The 17,792-nt window shown below is 45.6% G+C and overlaps 1 protein-coding gene across 9 annotated transcripts in view; it reads right to left on the bottom strand.

Annotated features, from left to right (window-relative positions):
* The window catches only part of kif1b (kinesin family member 1B), a 105,686-nt gene that overhangs the window by 55,860 nt on the left and 32,034 nt on the right, over positions 1-17,792 (bottom strand). For 2 of the 9 annotated variants that reach the window (XM_063208886.1, XM_063208887.1), the window contains exons 3-15: positions 17,584-17,660; positions 16,516-16,695; positions 15,553-15,618; positions 14,560-14,738; positions 11,421-11,532; positions 10,046-10,123; positions 8,014-8,079; positions 7,789-7,806; positions 7,382-7,457; positions 6,365-6,443; positions 5,842-5,984; positions 3,629-3,688; positions 1,562-1,695 (exon numbers count right to left, since the gene is read on the bottom strand). In XM_063208886.1, the coding sequence (XP_063064956.1) occupies positions 1,562-1,695; positions 3,629-3,688; positions 5,842-5,984; positions 6,365-6,443; positions 7,382-7,457; positions 7,789-7,806; positions 8,014-8,079; positions 10,046-10,123; positions 11,421-11,532; positions 14,560-14,738; positions 15,553-15,618; positions 16,516-16,695; positions 17,584-17,660 (1,268 nt within the window). Of the gene's footprint in view, positions 1-1,561; positions 1,774-3,628; positions 3,689-4,434; positions 4,592-5,841; positions 5,985-6,364; positions 6,444-7,381; positions 7,458-7,788; positions 7,807-8,013; positions 8,080-10,045; positions 10,124-11,420; positions 11,533-14,559; positions 14,739-15,552; positions 15,619-16,515; positions 16,696-17,583; positions 17,661-17,792 lie in introns of those variants that run through there. The other 7 variants (XM_063208890.1, XM_063208892.1, XM_063208893.1 and 4 more) reach the window with 5 other exon arrangements.

Raw genomic sequence — 17,792 nt, 5'->3', positions numbered from 1 at the left:
CAAAATGAGCGCTAATCGACAAAGTCATTGCACTCATGGGAAGTGATGAATCATAACAGACTGGACTGTTGTCTTCTAAGAGGATTTAGAGAACAGCGCACACATATCACAACTCACTTTCTAATTTAGATGGTTTCTTTTCTCTTCATTTACGCTTGTTAGCCACTAAGACCAGGTCTATTTTGGTCCGATTTCCTCGCTGACTGCGTCGCAAGCTGACGTCACAGGGTGACTGAGCGTGTGCTGTGTGAACCTCTGTATCCATGGAAACTGCAGCTCATAATGGCTGTACGTCTCCCTGCCTTGTCGTCATCAACAACAAGAGGTATAGAGGAATAAACCACCGGAGAGGAGGCTAGTTATGACGCCAAGCAAACCTAAATATGAACTCAAATATCAATTAAGGTCTAAGAATAGGCAAATTGAGCCTATTAACAATAGGTCTATAAAAAATACCTCATTTAAAATGAAGGGAAATGTGGGAAACCCTGTAACCTCACAACATCCGCTGCACATGGAAAACAAGAGGCTATTTAACACGTCGGGTCCCTTCCTCACCCATTTCATTAAGTGGAGAACTAATGGCAGTTTCCAGACATCATCTGCACAGACAGCAGCGACGCAGGCAGGCAGGCAGGGATGAGCCTGGAGACAGCTCCTTAAGGTTACCATGGTGATGCAGAGCACATCTCCGCTCCCGTTCTTAATCAAGTGTCTACTGGGTGATGGATTGTGATTTAAACAGGTGCCATAATAAGGGGACACTCCGTGTCAAAACAGATCTTCCTTTTAGATTTTTCCAAATACGTGACTTTTGTTTGTCATTGAACAGTTGCGTACATAATGGATTTAGACAACTGGCCACAATGTTACCAAGCGGAGGATGATTGTAAGGGCACAGGAAAAAGGGGGCAGATATGAGGCCGTAATAAATAAAGAATGATAAATGAGCTATGTAGAGAGGAGGCGGATAATAATATTGCACTTGATCATATAGCATGTGTTGCATGGTAAGAGGTGGTGTGTTGAAAAATTTGTTGAAATTGAATTGAACTGCATCTCCTATATACATATTTAACCAGTATACTAACAGTATCTAAGCTGCACATTCAGCAACTATGTCCTTTAGCGACCATTGTAAATGGATTTCACTGAGCTTAACCTGACAAAAATGGGACCCCATTTCACTACCATGCTGTATGTCTTTGATTGCCTCATTCTATACTTGCCATACAATTCATTATATCATCCAGTAAGACTGGAAGCCATACTTCAGTAATTGTGGTGTTTTTAAGAGTCACAAAGATGGTACCTTGTGGCACTGGATGCGTGTGTGTTCATGTTTATGGGCGTCCGCGCATGCATCTATACGTGGATTTTTGTTTTTCACATAGCTGTGCATCAATGAGTGAATTTTGGTTGTTGTGTAAGTGTACCGTACACTGTATGTCCAAATACACCTGCATTCATGTGTGAATGCATGTGTGCATTTGGGCGTGTCTGCAAGCACCAGTACGGCTGCATGTGTGTTATTGAGGTGTGGTTGGTGGTGCAACAGTACCTTGAGGCGCTCGATGGCCTCCTCTCCGCCCGGCGTGGACATGATGCGTTCCTGGATGCTGGAGACGGATGTCAGGCCCAGCTGGCTGCTCAGCGAGCCTAGCGACGGGGACGCTGTCAGGGAGCCAATAGGGGCTGTGGAGAAATGGCCAGGCCGTTGGTTCTCAGAGGCTAGCAAGTACTTATGCTGACTGTTGTGTATATCTTTCAGGTCTGAGCGGCACACACGTAGAGGAGAGGGAGGAGAGACACGCGGGAGATCCCACAAGGAGACGAGACGAGGAGGAGAGGAGAGAAGACAAAAGGCGAGGAGACCGGAGGAGAGAAGACAAGAGGAGAAGAGAGGAAAGGAGAGGAGAGGTTTGGAATGTGGTGGGTAGACAACAAGGGTCCATCAGGAGAGGGAGAGAGAAAGAAAGAGAAATAGAAAGAGAGAGAGAAAGAGACAAGAGGAGGAGACCATTGTAAGACACACGGTTTCACAGCAAAGGACGAGCACTAAAACATGAAACAATGAAAGATGCAAGCTTCAGAGGGGTGGTTTCCACTTCAGGCAGAAATATAATTGAATAAGTTTTATTTTAATCTCTCAATAATTTTGAAAGAGTTGACTGTTTTGAGGGTTCTTTCAATGGATTAGGCCTACATAAAATAACTCATTTTAAATGTTTACCAGGAGGTTTTGAGGTTAGCTTAAACAAGTATTTTTTCCGTTTTTTTGCCCGAGTAAAGACCACCAACACTTTCGCTGGGTAGAGGAGCAGGGAAAGGAGGAGGAGGAGGAGGAGTTGTACAAGGCAGCAAAGGCCAAGGGGGAGCAAAGAAGGGAGCAGGGAGGAGAAGGAGGAGGGGAGGACAAAAACACGCACATGCTGCAAAATATTGGGCTTTAGCAGCCATGAGCTCTTAGCTATTCATACAGTAGCTTTTCAAACAGGCACTAAGTCATATACACGGTCCATAACATATGCACACAGAGTGGGAAAGGGGACAGAGAAAAAGGAGTAAATAAGGAAGAGAGTGAGACAGAAAGAGAAAGAGAAAAAGACAGAGAGAGAGAGAGAGAGAGAGAGAGAGAGAGAGAGAGAGAGAGAGAGAGAGAGAGAGAGAGAGAGAGAGAGAGAGAGAAGAGTGAAGAGGAGTGAGAAAGGGAGGGAAAGAGACCATGCCAGAGATGGAGAGAAAGAGAGAGAGGGGAGAGGGAAATAGATGGTTTGAGAGGGAGTAAGAGACACACACGCACACAGCATTCTAAATGTGCCCCCAACTGTGTCCATTCCCCAACCATTAAACAGGAGGCATACAGGCATTGGGGCGCAAGAGCCCTTTGAAGCATATTATGGGGGTGGGGCAGGCGAAGCTTTAGCACAGCCAGACCTCCTTCAAGAGCCCTGAAGTTCCAATATCTGCCATTTTATTCACCCTCATTGAGAAAACAGTCACTCGGGCGTTTCAAGGAAAAAAATGGAACTCTCCAGAAAAGAAGAAAAACAACTGGGTCAACATGACCGCTGGCTGGGCAGTCATTGTCTGGTATAATGTTACACTGTTAAACGAACAAGAGCAGCTTAGGGAGAGAGGAGGCGAGCAGAGCATTTCTCTTCCAGCATATTATGCATCTTTTTTTCCGTTCCATTTTCTGTTTCTAGCATATAATGAAGGCAGGCAGGGAGGGTAAAGCAGTCAACCATATTTGTTGGTTGTCGTACATCAAGAACTCCCAGACAGATATTTTCTCATTTGAATGAATGGCTCTAAAAGTATTGTATTTTTTAAATGGAGGATATTATAACACTTGAAGCCTTCAGGAGAAAACAATAATACAAAAAACATATATGTATTGTCAACCCAGGGAGTGATAAAGGATGGGCGCATAAGGAACACAAACGAGAGGGAACTGGACAGGGAAGGTGGACAGGAAACACAACAAAGCATCTGCCATAATCATTTCAAAGCTATGTTGCTAACAAAATAGGGGAGAACATTTGCCAGCCGAGGCATAACATGATGGACTAGCTCTAAGAAAACTAGCTCTAAAGCTCTAACCAAACCCATGGCAAAAATGCACCTGTCCTTTTGTTGTTCAATGCCTCCATTTGAGAAATCAGCAGGGACTTAACATTGTCACCTGCAATGAACAATATGAGATAATGACACAAGCTTCACTGGCAAGAAAGGAGAGAGACAAAAAACAAAGTTTCAAGAGAGGAAGGTTAGGAATACAAAATGGTGGACAATGACAACAATGAGGAATAGTATTAGGGGAAAGGGAAACGAATCAAGTCAGTCAGATGCATCCATAGTTTAGATGTTTAAAAAACCTATAAAGAAACACAAAATGATTCTTATGAGCTTAAAGAAGCAAATATTAGCGCCATTCCGCAGTAGGTTTTATTTTATGACATATTCTATGCTCTGACAGCAAAACTACCAGCATCATGTCACTTTGCTTTGACTGATGCGTTCAATTTGTAGCAAGTACCAAATAATCAAAAGGGTCATGCCATCATAAATCTTGGCAGCCTCGATACATTACACCCCCCACCCCATTGCAGCAAAACAGTTAAAACCCCTCAGCCATTGGTCTGGGACTCCTTGAGTTAAAACGGCAAATGGCATTAACCTCAAAAAACCAGACATGCAAAGCCAAAGGAAGTTTTTTTTTTTTTTCGCAAAGTGGAGGGGCCAGAAGCAATGATCAGCCAATCAGAGGGAGAGAGAAAAAGCACAAACGGAGAGCACGCGAGGGGAAGGGTAGTGCAAACTTAAAATACAAAAGTTTAAAATAAAGTTAGTAGCCTGCAAGAGCAAGAGAGAATAGAAAGGCAGCTTGGCGGTACAGTACAGCACGAGGCCCATGACACGTATACACACATTTGATTCCAGGGTAATCATCCCCCATTGGGTCCACTGGAAGAAGGAGACGGCAGAACACGATAAGGGACAAAGGTCAGACAAGAAAGAGGACTAATAGACGACTTACTCACAAACACTCACACACACACAAACACCCTACACACCACACACACACACACACACACACACCCTACACACACACCCTACACACACACACACACACACACACACACACACACACACACACACACACACACACACACACACACACACACACACACACACACACACACACACACACACACCACACACACGCACACAACACACACACACACACAACACACACACACACACACACACGAGTAATCATCTTCCTCTGTAGTGGAGGAAGAACAGGATGGAAATGAAGACAATACTGATTGTGGTATGAAGATCTGCCTTATACTGTATAATAATAATAATATATTTAAGGCACCGTGTAACACTATATATTTGATTACTATTATACTGCTGACTTGTATAATAAACCTTAGGTGAGTTACACCTGAAGGGGTACCTTGACCAAAAAGCCTTTTGTTAGTAAATGTGAGGACAAACAATATTACTACCAACACAAATTAATTTCAGCTGATTAATGAAGTTTTTCTCAATCTAAAAGATCATCAGACATTGGAGAAGTAGGATGAATGAAGGACATGATGTTAGCACATTAGGGGGGAAAAAACCTCACACTTAAGACATAGAGAAAGAGAGAGTGTGAGTGCTTGTTAAAAAACAAAAACACAACAAAGAGACAACAAAAGAGAGAGACAGCAGAGTGCCTTGCCAGTGTATACCAAGCTTGTGATGATGCTATTCAACCCACTCGATCGCACTAGGTTGCCTGCGAAATTTAACCCATTGATGCTGGATGTTGCGTTGCGCAACATTGACCTTTGGCGCCTGGAGCGGTATGACGTAGCATTGAAGCTCATGAGATTTGAGATATTTTTATTAAAAATGTTGGTATGTTTGAGCTGAGTGAAAACATTCTAATGCAAGATGAGGGTCTTAGCGTTTAAATGAAACTTTTTTCATGTTTTTATGTGCTTCAGAGGCTGAGATATTTAGGTTTTTATAGGCTGAGGGCACCTTTTTCCTAAAAAGGGCTTAGGCATTCAGTAGGTGTTTTTTGCTGGTGCTTTATGTATCAATGGGTTAAGGCTCACAGCAAGCAAGTCCCCCACCTAAGTCATGTTCTTCCACAGGACTCAAAAATGGGGAAACACAGGTTGTTAATGGGCTACCAATGTATTGTTTTTTATCTTAAGTTTCATGGAGGAGCATGACTTGGGTTCTTCACCCCCTGCCCCCCCCCCACCCCATTTCAACCATGAAGTCCCTGGTACCAACAGTAGGAGGCCACCCCTGCTTCTCCCCACTTACTGTCCAGGATGTCTCCCAGGCCCTGGGCACGCAGCAGATCCTTGAGGCGCGTGACCTCATCCTTGAGCTCGCGCACCAGCTTGGCGTTGGGGTCCTCGTTGATGACGGCATTGCACTTGATCTGTTTGGCGCGATCCGCATAGCTGCAAGGGTAGGAGTAGGGGTGGGTAGAGAAAGGGGTTGGCATTTGATGGATGGGTCAATTTAACAGTGTGTGAGTGTGTGTGTGTGTGTGTGTGTGTGTGTGTGTGTGTGTGTGTGTGTGTGTGTGTGTGTGTGTGTGTGTGTGTGTGTGTGTGTGTGTGTGTGTGTGTGTGTGTGTGTGTGTGTGTGTGTGTGTGTGTGTGTGTGTGTGTGTGTGTGTGCGCGCGTGTGTGTGTCTCCAGAAAGGTGGGAGGTCTGATGAAGTGTCAAAATGATGGCAGAGGCTGTTTAGTATGGTTTACAAAGATGGGTGGATAAATGTAATGTGTGTGTGGTGTGGTGTGTATGTGTGGTGTGTGTGGGAGTGTTGAGGGCATACCGGAGGGTACTGAGAGTTTCATCGTAGTTGATGTCAGCGGGACTGAGGGCTGCCACCATAGCAGTTCTGGAGTTTCCACCTGAGAGAATAATGTTGACACTTATTTGCACCTAATAATTTAATAGCTTACACTGATTTTATCTTTTGTGCTTCTACCTATACATACTGTTGCTTTTAGTTTTGGTAGCACATGAAACTGCTTCAGTGTATGAAATGCGCAGTACCAATACACTTCACTAGATTTTTTCCCCTTCATACCACGATTCACCATCAGACCAAACAAAAACCCGATGCCTTTTCTTCTGTAATTACAATTTGAGAACCACTAGAATTTCAACACCCAAGCAGCTGGTGGGCATGTGTCACCAAAAACAATCTAATTGACAAGGCTAATTGACAAAATGCTTCTTCATTAAATAATCAAGATCATTCATGAACTGCCTTTATTTACAATGCCATAACAATTCAAGAGCAAGCGAGCACACACCCGCATGACTGTACACTGTGTGCAAAAGTGGAAGTGAGAACTGATAAGCATTTAGGGGTTAGATAAGTGGAGAGAACGAGAGAGAGCGAGAGAGAGAGCGAGAGAGAAAGTGACTGTTGACAGTTGTGTTTTCGAACGCACCAATGTAATCACACTTCACAGCTCCCATTCCCCTGTGAAATAGTTTGTTCTCTCTCTCTCTCTCTCTCTCTCTCTCTCTCTCTCTCTCTCTCTCTCTCTCTCTCTCTCTCTCTCTCTCTCTCTCTCTCTCTCTCTCTCTCTCTCTCTCTCTCTCTCTCTCTCTCTCTCTCTCTGGACATTCCGTAAGTCCTCCTCTTTCAGCAGTGTATTTTTGTGGCCACCATTCTGAAATGCATCTCCCATAACTATATTAGCTACTAAGTTGCAGGACGATTACACATTGTCGACCAAGGGAAAAAATGTGCTGACAGCAAACTGCCAAGCAATTCTGGTGCCCTGCTGCACAGCTACAGTGTAATGGTGTTCCCCTGCACAGTCTCCTCACTTACCCAAGTTCTCTCTCAGTAGCCATGTCAGCACAGAGTCTCTGTATGGGATGAAATCAGACTTCTTCTTCTTCTTGCTCTGTTTTACACAACAGACACGGACACAAATACACACAAAACACAGTTTATTACTGCCTGCTTACTAGCGAATGAGGATAGAAACATTACTATAACCTGCAGCATACAGTGTTTAGAGGATATACAGCAAAAATGGCTCAAATGCAGTGAGAGTGTGATGGGTTGTCTCGGTCCATAATTCTCCGAAGTCAGACATAATGCAGGTTAGGAAGATATGGTGGCCATAATGCTCAGTAGTTTATGAGAGGATGTAGATAAGATAGCACAGAAGTGGAAGAGGGCGAGGGGCGCAGGGTGGGGGGTGGTGATGGGGTTGACGAAGGGGATTTTACCTTGCTGGTACAGTTATCCTGAACAGGGTAAGCATTGGTAGAAGAAAGACAAGAAAAAGAGCGCACAGCGTTAAAGATAGGAAAAGTGAACAGACATAAACGCAAACGCACAGATGCATGCACGCACTCACACACAGAGACACGGCACACGCATACACACACGTGCACGCACGCACTCACACACAATTTGTCCCGTTAGGCCAGTCTGCACTGGGAGATACTCACCACTTCGGCCAGAGCAGAGATAACCTTCCCCAGCGTGGTCAGGGATTTGTTGATGTTGGCTCCCTCCTGTGAAGTCCAGACAAAACCACGATTAGCACCCTGACTGAACCCTTATCTCCATTCATTCTCTCCATGTGCTTGCTAGCTGTCCATGCGGCAGCCATCACTGCACTGCTGCTATGCAACTCATCAGACCCCTCAGTATGAAGCAGTAATGTTGTACAGTGACAGTGTGGAAAATAAAAACACTAGATTGTATACACATCATTGCATTACACTACATTCAGAAGATTGCATTCACAAAACAATGGGTCAGAACGTGTTAAAAGTACTGCAACTATGCAATACTTCAGAAGTACTGAATGAAGGTTGCTGATTTCAAAATCTTGGCAAAAAGCCTTCGGAAAACTATATGTATATGCACAACAGCAAAAATGACACTATGCAAAACATTTCACATGTTGCGCAACATGCTTTGTGATTGTAAAATCTATGTAAACATGCTTTCTTTCCTCACCACTACAGTCCTGATTGCAAACACAGGACATGACACCACTTCCTGTTACACCAAACGCTTCAGAAATCTCTGTATTCAAGAAGGGCTAACCCAAGACTAAGAGCATAGCAGCAGGGTTGAGCAAGAACAGATGCTCTCTCAGCCAGTAGTGTAGAAATCATAAGTGATACAAATATGGAGTCTTGCACATAAAGTACACACATCAAGGTGGAACTCCACGTGTGTATACTGTACACGTACGCCTTGTGCTGTTGACTTTTCGAGTCCTGCCAATGGCCAAGTCCCCTTACATATGCTGTTATATTACACACTCCAAAGTGGAGCTTGGGGATAAAGCTGTACGTATATGTACGCGGCCTTCATCTGCCCTACTGTGAGTAGAATAGCACATGCAAAACAAATATGATGTGCTGCAGTGCGCATGATGATGGAGCTGATGTTAGGCTGTACTGTATATTCTATACATGTGGTCTTCACCTGTTGTAAGTCCTACCTTAAGCAATGTCCCCTTACATACTGAATACATATTTTGTTTCAATACACACATCAAGATGGAGTCTGTGTACAAGGCTGTTTGCATATGGCATTCAGCTGTTTTGTTGTGTGCAGTATGGCTCATATGAGAGAGACATGGTGTTTTACACAGCAATCAAATCAAAGACATACATGTACATGCATGAAGATGCATAAACATGTTTAAATTGTATGTGGCCTTCAACTGCCGCATTGTGACTCCTACCTTTAGATCAATGTTCCCTTTCATATACGTTGATACAATACACACATCGAGGTGGAGTGCATGTATACAGCTGTATATGCGGCCTGTGGCCTTTGGCTGCTGTATTGTGAGCAGTACAGCTTATATGAAAAATATACGGTGTGCTGGACAGGACAGGACAGGACAGTACACACATGAAGATACAGTATATGCAGCCTGCTGTCATATTGCGAGTTCTACCTCTAGTTTTGTCCCATTAACTCATTGATGGTGGATGCTGCATATGTGCATCATTGAGCCAGGCGTCTGAAGCTGCATGGAGTTAGCTTTTAAATGCAACTTATTTCATTTTTTTGTATCTGCGTCGGAGGCTGAGATATTTAGATTGTTCTAGGCTGAGGGCACCTTTTCCCAAAAAGGGCTTAGGCAATTATAAGGCCTCATGCCTTAGGCATCCATGGGTTAAATACACAAAATTACAGAATGTATTATTCGCTCACCTGCCTAGACTCACATATGAGCCCATAGGGTTCAATATGATATCGGTGCACCTTTTGCAGCTACTACAGCCTCAACCCATCTGGGAAGGGTGTCCACAATGTTGAGGAGAGTGTTTATAGTCATTTTTGACCCTTCTTCCAAAAGCGCATTGGTGGATAGAATTTGATGTGTGAGCGAACAATTTTGGTAATATAGTGTATGTTGTTACAAGGCACATACATAGCTGGAGCCCGTGTGTAAGGCTGTATTATATTGTATGTAGTGGCCTTGTGCTGTTGTCGTATCGTGAGTCCTACCTTTAGCCGTGTCCCCTTGGCTCCTGTGGAGTCAGCACGCTCGCTGCCTGCCAAGTCCACGAGGCTGATTTTGCTGACCTAGAAGCAGAGCGGCACAGGAGGCCATGAAATGGACGCAGAGAGGAAACTGAAGCGAAACGAAACACATGCGTCCCAGCACACAACAATACCACAAACACGCCGCCAGTCCACGCCATATCTCTCCATTATCTCTAGATTAGTGTGTGTTCATGAGCCTGTAACCAGGTCACGAGAGTTGTGTAAAAACAACATGGACTCCTCTGGAATGATGCATGGGTGGCGGCGGACAGTTAACATTTAACCACAACCTCTAAACATAGCATTTCTACTGGGATATCCCTGCACACACTGAAAAATCTTACCAAAAGCACATGATTTAATGCAGAGGGAATACAAATGTGATATAAAAAACAGCAACAATGGTTTGCAGACATAATTTATGCAATTCCAATGGACTTGGAGACCTTGCGGTTTGACATTTCGTAAAAGATGAGGTGTTGGTGAGGGAAGCTCCAACATAAATACAAGATTCAACGCAGAGGAAGGTGTGGGGGGGGGGGGACTGAATGCTTCAGTCAGTATGTATTTCCATTACTATCCGCAAGCCAAACTCTTCCATAGAGGCCTGAGCAGGATGCAGAGCGAGTGAGTGAGTGACACAATGGCTGCCGTGTGCATGCATGGGGTAAGGAGGGCTGGGGGGACACAGGCGCCGCTTTGTGCAGCCACACACACAGACAATGAGCCCTACAATGGCAGGAAGAGTAGGAAGCTCGGCTATGCCATTCTGCAGTGGGGCCCTGGGTGGTGGTGATGTGGGGTTGTGGCTTGTGGTGCGTAGTGCTGATTTCAGTAGGGTAGAGGAGAGTGGGGGCGGGTGGAGTGGGGTGAGGATGGAGAATGGGGGATGGGGGACTTGCATTTGTACTCCAATTAAGACTGATAGGTCTGATATAGAAGGTGGAAATAACAAAATGATTACAGAGGGACTGGGTGGGGTGGTGATGGGGGAGAAGTTTTATTTTTTTACTCCTAACAATCAGTACTAGACGAAAGGGGGTATGCTGTAACAAAGGAGGGGTTTGTAAACAAAATAGAGGGTCTCTACTAAGACCGCTGGCGGGAGAAAGGTGAAAGGAGAAAGTGAGTAGAGAAATATAAAAGATGGGTTAGCTTCGGCGAGGGAGAGGGGAACTTTTTGGTGGAGAGGGGGAATGTTTTAGGGAGAGGGTAGCCATTTTACTCTGAGCACTAGGGTAAAGGGGACATAACAAAGGGCTAGACACAAAGAGCCAAACTCTGTGGCCTTTGGCAGGGAGCCCTGGCAGCAGGCCTCCAAGGAGCACTGTCTGACCTTTTCGGTGGAAAGGTCGGTCTCGTTGTCGTGCTTCCTCTGCGTGAAGACGATGGTGAAGACGGCGTGTGAGCGACTGCTGGTCTCGTTCATGTTGGTGGCAGCCACCGTCCTGCAGGGAGAGGAGACAAGAGAGGAGGAAGAGAAGCAGAGTTGCAATTAGAAAATGCAACCTTGATCACAGTGGTGGAACCATTGCACATTGGACCCCAGGGCAAAACGCTGATAGGGCCCCCTTTATAGCCTGCCAAGGTCACAATAGGGCCCCTGCATGATCGTGCATAAAAGTTGGTGTGCAATCAAGTCCTTCTAGTGCAGCTGTGGTGCACTTAACACAAAGACACCATAGCATGAATGGGCAAGTTGGACATTGGTTGGATTTGGTCTGGGTCATTTTCCTCTCCCTACCCCACCTCTGTCCGACTCATTTCCTATTATCTCTTCACTTTCACCATCAAATAAAGGCATAAAAAGTAAAAAAATATAGATATTTTTAAAAATCTACCATCTACCATCACCATCTATCTCTCAGCCTATGCATCCATCCATCCATCTATAATTTAATCTATCATTTCATCCATCCTTCCATCTAGACACAGCTCCATGCAGGTCGCAAACACACAGCCCACAAAATGGAGGCCAGGCCGAGAGAGCCTAGAGGTTAACACCCATATGTACTTAATCGTCAGTCACCAGAATATCTCCAGGGGTGATGATTTTTGTTTGATGTTTACTCATCACAGAGCATTGAACTGAACCCCCTGGCTACTCTTACATAAAGGGCAGGGGTGAGAACACGAACACACACTCCCTTACACACACACTACTACCACCCCCACTCACATTCCTTCCCTCTTTCCATCTGTCTTTCTGTGTGCGTGTGTGTGTGTCTCTCTCTCTCACACATACATACACACACACACATACACACACACACACACACACACACACACACACACACACACACACACACACACACACACACACACACACACACACACACACACACACACACACACACACACGCACACGCTCACGCACACGCACACGCACACACAGTAGAGGTCAGTGTAGGGTGTGCACACCTGTCTCCATTGATGGGAAACCTTCCCTGTCAGCAGAGCAGAGGGATTATATCGGCATCAGAATGGGACGTGACCTCAGGGACAACTCATTTGCTATTTAGCCTGGGCCCGTAAGATAATCTCCCCTCTGTCTCTCCCTCTCTCCCTCCACATACAAAGGTACTGTAGGGACTTTTTCACCCCGTCTACCCCTGGTCCTCCTGAGTCATCCGGACTGCACTCAATGAGGATCCCACAGACACAGACAGAGAGGCGGCCTAAACTGAGGCTCAATCCCCACCGGGAGGGACGAGGTGGGATGTGGGGGTGGTGATGGTGGTGGTGAAGAGGGGGATGAGTAAGTGGTAAGTGGAGGGATAGAGGGATAACTCTATGACAAGCGGTTTCTATTATGCTGATTGGGGTAATATGTCTTTTTCTTCCTGGTAAGAGGAGGCGGAGGAGGAGGAAAAGCAGGAGGAAGAGTAGGGCGGAGAAGAGATTGGCTTCAGCACGCCACATTATCAGGAGGAATACACTTTGTGACTCAGGGAGGGATGGAGTGGGTGGTGGAGGTGGGGAAGGAGGGAAGTGGTATGCATGGAAGGAAGAGGGATAGAAGGATAATTCCTTGACAGGGTTTACACTGAGTGCTGATAGCATGACTGTGGGAATAAATATGGTCCCATTCTTTGTGCTGGAGGAGTGTAAGTGGAGCGGAGGAGGAAGAGGAGGAAGGCGGAAAAAAAGAGATGGGCTTAAACTCGCCGCCACATTATCACGAATACACCTTGTGACTCAGCAAAGCAGATTAAATCGCAGTCACTCTTCCTCCTGCTGAGGGAAAAGAATGGTCTCTCTCTCTCTCTCTCACACACACACACGCACACACACACACAGGCACGTACGCACTCACACACACTCACTCACACACATAAACTCTCTCTCTCTCTCTCTCTCTCACCCTATCTCTCTTCTTCATTTATGCACACACCACCACGCATAGCAACAAAACACAAGCAGGTGAAGTCTGTCTGCTCCTCCCCGGACTGATAAACTCATTGTCCACGTATCTCTCTCTGCAGACTGCAGCAGCAGTGCGGAAGCTAGAAGCTGGCCCAGACACAGCAGCCTACTTTAGGCTGGCCACAGCCCTACTCTACAGGCTGCTTCCCAGCACAGCACAGCACACTGCCACTACCAAAACCAACCACAATGAGCAAGCCCCGTCTCTCTGGAAGAATTAAGTAGGCAATATTGTCTGTGGCTTGATCACCCTCCCCACTCCCTCGACTCTACACTTTTTTGGTTAAGGGTACAAAGAGACCTGCTTTTCTGTGTACCAATGAGTTCGCAGCTAAGCAACAAACAAATGAGTAAGTGTGATTAATATTCAGCTACTGCTCTCTAAGGAGTGCTCCTTAGTGCAGGAAAACAAACGACATCTGACATTTTACAGTAAGACGAGGGAGAGAAAAGAAACAGTAACCAGTCAGACAGGCTTGCTGACTGTCTAGGTCTAGGCCCTAAGACTTAGCATCTTCAGTTTTGATTGCCTCTAGCATAAACATTGCCTCTTATTACTTATTTGTAGCAAATTCCCCAAATGGATTTGCATTGCCTTGACAAGTTTACACAAAACTGTCTGGACAAACCTTTAGAATTACTTGAAAACTCATTTATATCGACAAAAAATATAAAAAACTATTCTGACATTAAAAATTACTATGACTAAAATAAAAGCATTATTAATTCTTTCACTGTTTTCTTATGGATTCCTCTCTTGTCCCAATAAGAGCAACCTGTGCAACACAAACTAAACTGGACTCCTTAGGTCTTCATGGGTTATTCTAATTGTGCTGCTGCCATCAATCATCTCTCCTCCCCTTGATTGGTTGAGTCCCTTCCTGGCCCTCAAGGCAAACTGGCCTTCTTCTCAAAGACTCAGGTCCAGGTTTGACCAGAGCACTCAACACTACCTTTAGACAGTACTTTTTTCCAACACTACGTTTAGAAGTACACTACTTTCAGAAGATTTTTTTGTGCACCGAGTCCTAAGTCTCCCCCAGACCTACCTGGCCTTGTTTCCGGCGTCCATGAGGTCGGCGATGTCTGTGTAGGAGGTGACGGCCAGCTTGGACAGGTCCTCCACGTAGGGCCCCAGCAGAGGATGCTCCCTCACCCGCAGGTTGCCCTTGTTCTTCGGGTTCAGCAGGTCCCTGACCCGCTCACAGTAGATCTCCATGTAGCTCACCTGAAGGACATCAATGACAATGTTAGGACAAAAAAAAGTTTGGGTAATTTTAACCCATATTTTAACCCAATGCTTGAGGATTTTTTTGTTTGGGAATACACGGAAGGGACCAGATCCAAGAGGAGGGTGTCTAGGTTAAGCTTTCTTTATTAGTCTCTCCATCAGGGAGATATTTGTCTTGGAGAAAGGGAAGGTTACACCACCCTTAAAGTTTATTTGGTTAACAAGATTTATGCTTGCCCATAAACACCACAAAAAGTCCATACACAAAAAAACACAAAGCTCTACTTAAGAGCCATTTACTATATTTCACATTTGTACATCTTGGCTGGGATGTCAATGCACACAAGCGTTCACACACAAATGTGCGCGCGCGCACACACGCGCACGCGCACGCACGCACGCACGCACGCACGCACGCACGCACGCACGCACGCACACACGCACACACGCACACACGCACACACGCACACACACACACACACACACACGTCCTTCGGTCCATTAGCATCTGAAAGGTGCCATACACCTTTGCCCAGTGAAAGCCGTGATGGGTGCCTGCCAACATTCGGCATTCAGGGCTGAGTAGGGAGGAGGCAGGCCTGAGAAAGCCACCATTACCTCATAGCCCAAGCAGGGACTCATTCCTGGCAACTGTAACAATGTCCTGAGCACTGATGGACACACGGACACACAGACACACAGAGAAACACACACACTCCCCAAGAGAGGACACTTTGATACTGGGAATAGGGGCAGCCAGGGGGGATGGGGGACCATAGTGACGCATGGCCGCAGGCAACAGGCCTCTCACCTCAACTGAGTAGGAGATGTCCCCGTTGTTGTTGTCATTGATTTTCTCGAAGAGTTCTTCGCAGAGCTGCAGCAATAGAGAGAAGTGGGGGAGGGGAGAAGGGCAGAGAAAGAGAGAGATACAGAAAGAGAGAGAGAGAGAGAGAGAGAGAGAGAGAGAGAGAGAGAGAGAGAGAGAGAGGAAGACATGGAGGGGGGAGAAAGAGGGTTGCATTAGACGACAGGAGGAGCAAGGATCGATAAGGCACAAAAATATCTCAGACACACGGAGCCGAGCCACACACACATACACTATCTGCCCACGCACTTCTGGCGCTCCAGCTCGTTAGAGCCACAGAACAGAGCACAGAGAGAGAGGAGACTAGAAAAAACAACATCCCCCTGTGACTTAAGGCAGCCAATGATGCTCGGAGAGAGTAAATGACTTGGAGATAAGAGCTAAAAAGGAAACAAACAGCTCTAAAAATTCATGTTGTTGGAAAGGCTGCTGCTTATGTATATGGAATGTGTGCTTGCATCATGTACAGTGCGAGTAAGGCTACACCAGTGAGTGTCTGCTAGTGTTAAGGACAGGGTGTAAGTTAAAGAGTGTGTGTGTGTGTGTGTGTGTGTGTGTGTGTGTGTGTGTGTGTGTGTGTGTGTGTGTGTGTGTGTGTGTGTGTGTGTGTGTGTGTGTGTGTGTGTGTGTGTGTGTGTGTGAGTAAATGAAAATCGTTGAGAATGAGCAGCACCAGCGGCATGCCTTACTATCTCTTGCACCTTACGCAAACCCATCTGTGTGTGTACATTTGTGAGTGAATTTGTTGGGGGTTGTGAGGAAGTAAAACATTAAAATATGTAGCTGTGAATGTGTGCCTTTCTCTGTGTGTGTGTGTGTGTGTGTGTGTGTGTGTGTGTGTGTGTGTGTGTGTGTGTGTGTGTGTGTGTGTGTGTGTGTGTGTGTGTGTGTGTGTGTGTGTAGTACCAGAGGTATGATGCCTTCCTGTCCCTCCTCCTGTTTGCCCATCATGGTGTAGGACTTGCCAGCGCCTGTCTGGCCGTATGCGAAGATGCAGACGTTGTAGCCCTCGAAGGCATGCTGCAGCATCTCCTTACCGATGTCATTGTACACCTGACACTGGGAGGCGAAGCTGGGGTCATCCGGCTAAACAGGAAAAAAACACAGACACAAAGATTTTAAATCAAAACAACACCAAGTAGTTCACATCCTCAGTCTCCCTTAAGAGTGGAAGCTAGGGCTGTAATGATATTGTATCGAACCGAGGAATCGCGATAGACAGAGTTACGATACTGTATCGTGATACGCCCTTTCAAGGTTGTGCTGCCCAGCAGTCCAGAAAACAACCACATGACATGAAGTGATAGTGCTTCCAAGCTTCAAATCATGATCACTATTTTATTTAAACTTTTCAAAATTATTAGTAGCCTCTTGTAACCTATTCTACCTATAAACTATCACAGTTTTTATTCATAATTTGACTTTATAATGTTGGCTATGTGAAATCGTGGGGTGTATCGAACAGTAGGTCATAAATCGTGATACGAACCGAATCGTGAGTTGAGCGTATCGTTACAGCCCTAGTGGAAGCCCAATTGTCTACCACAGAGAACTACTATACAGAGGTAAGACCAAAGTCCGTCTGTATAAGTCCCTTCACTTGGCGGCCATATTGCTGACGCCTCTGGCCAGCGATTTCGGGCACCTGTTCCTCTATATTTTTCAACTGCGCATGAGCAGCCTTTGCTTGCGAGATGATTGGATCAATGACAGCGCAGTTCAATACACAATTGGGTTTTTGCCAGAAAGGTGGGAGATTTGCAAGCACACACTATATTGGCATTGCGAATCGGCCCTGTTCATTTATATGGACATTATCTCAAGTGTTTCTGAGATGGCTCTGATATGACACACTCCTTGAAAGACAAGATATAAAAATCCTATATCAAGCAGTATGCCATCCCAGATGTGAGTCTATGGAGAAATGTATGGAAATCTAGTAAAGAGGAATCCATGGAGAGAGCAGATACTTACAGAGGTGTGTGACCAGTAGGAGTAGTCGAAGTTGAATGACTTTAGAGCCTCTTTGGGGTTCTTGGGGTTCTGGATAGCTGTAAGAGAGAAGGAGAAAGCAGGACCAGGTCAGTACAGAACGATTCCAATCAAACAGCACAGGACCTCAACTGTCCTTTTGGCCTTTTGCTCCAAATACACACGTCCAACTGACATAAAAATGAAGAACC

This window comes from Engraulis encrasicolus, chromosome 10 (assembly GCF_034702125.1).
Source record: "Engraulis encrasicolus isolate BLACKSEA-1 chromosome 10, IST_EnEncr_1.0, whole genome shotgun sequence".
Lineage (NCBI taxonomy): Eukaryota > Metazoa > Chordata > Actinopteri > Clupeiformes > Engraulidae > Engraulis > Engraulis encrasicolus.
This window is presented reverse-complemented; position numbering and strand designations above follow the sequence as displayed.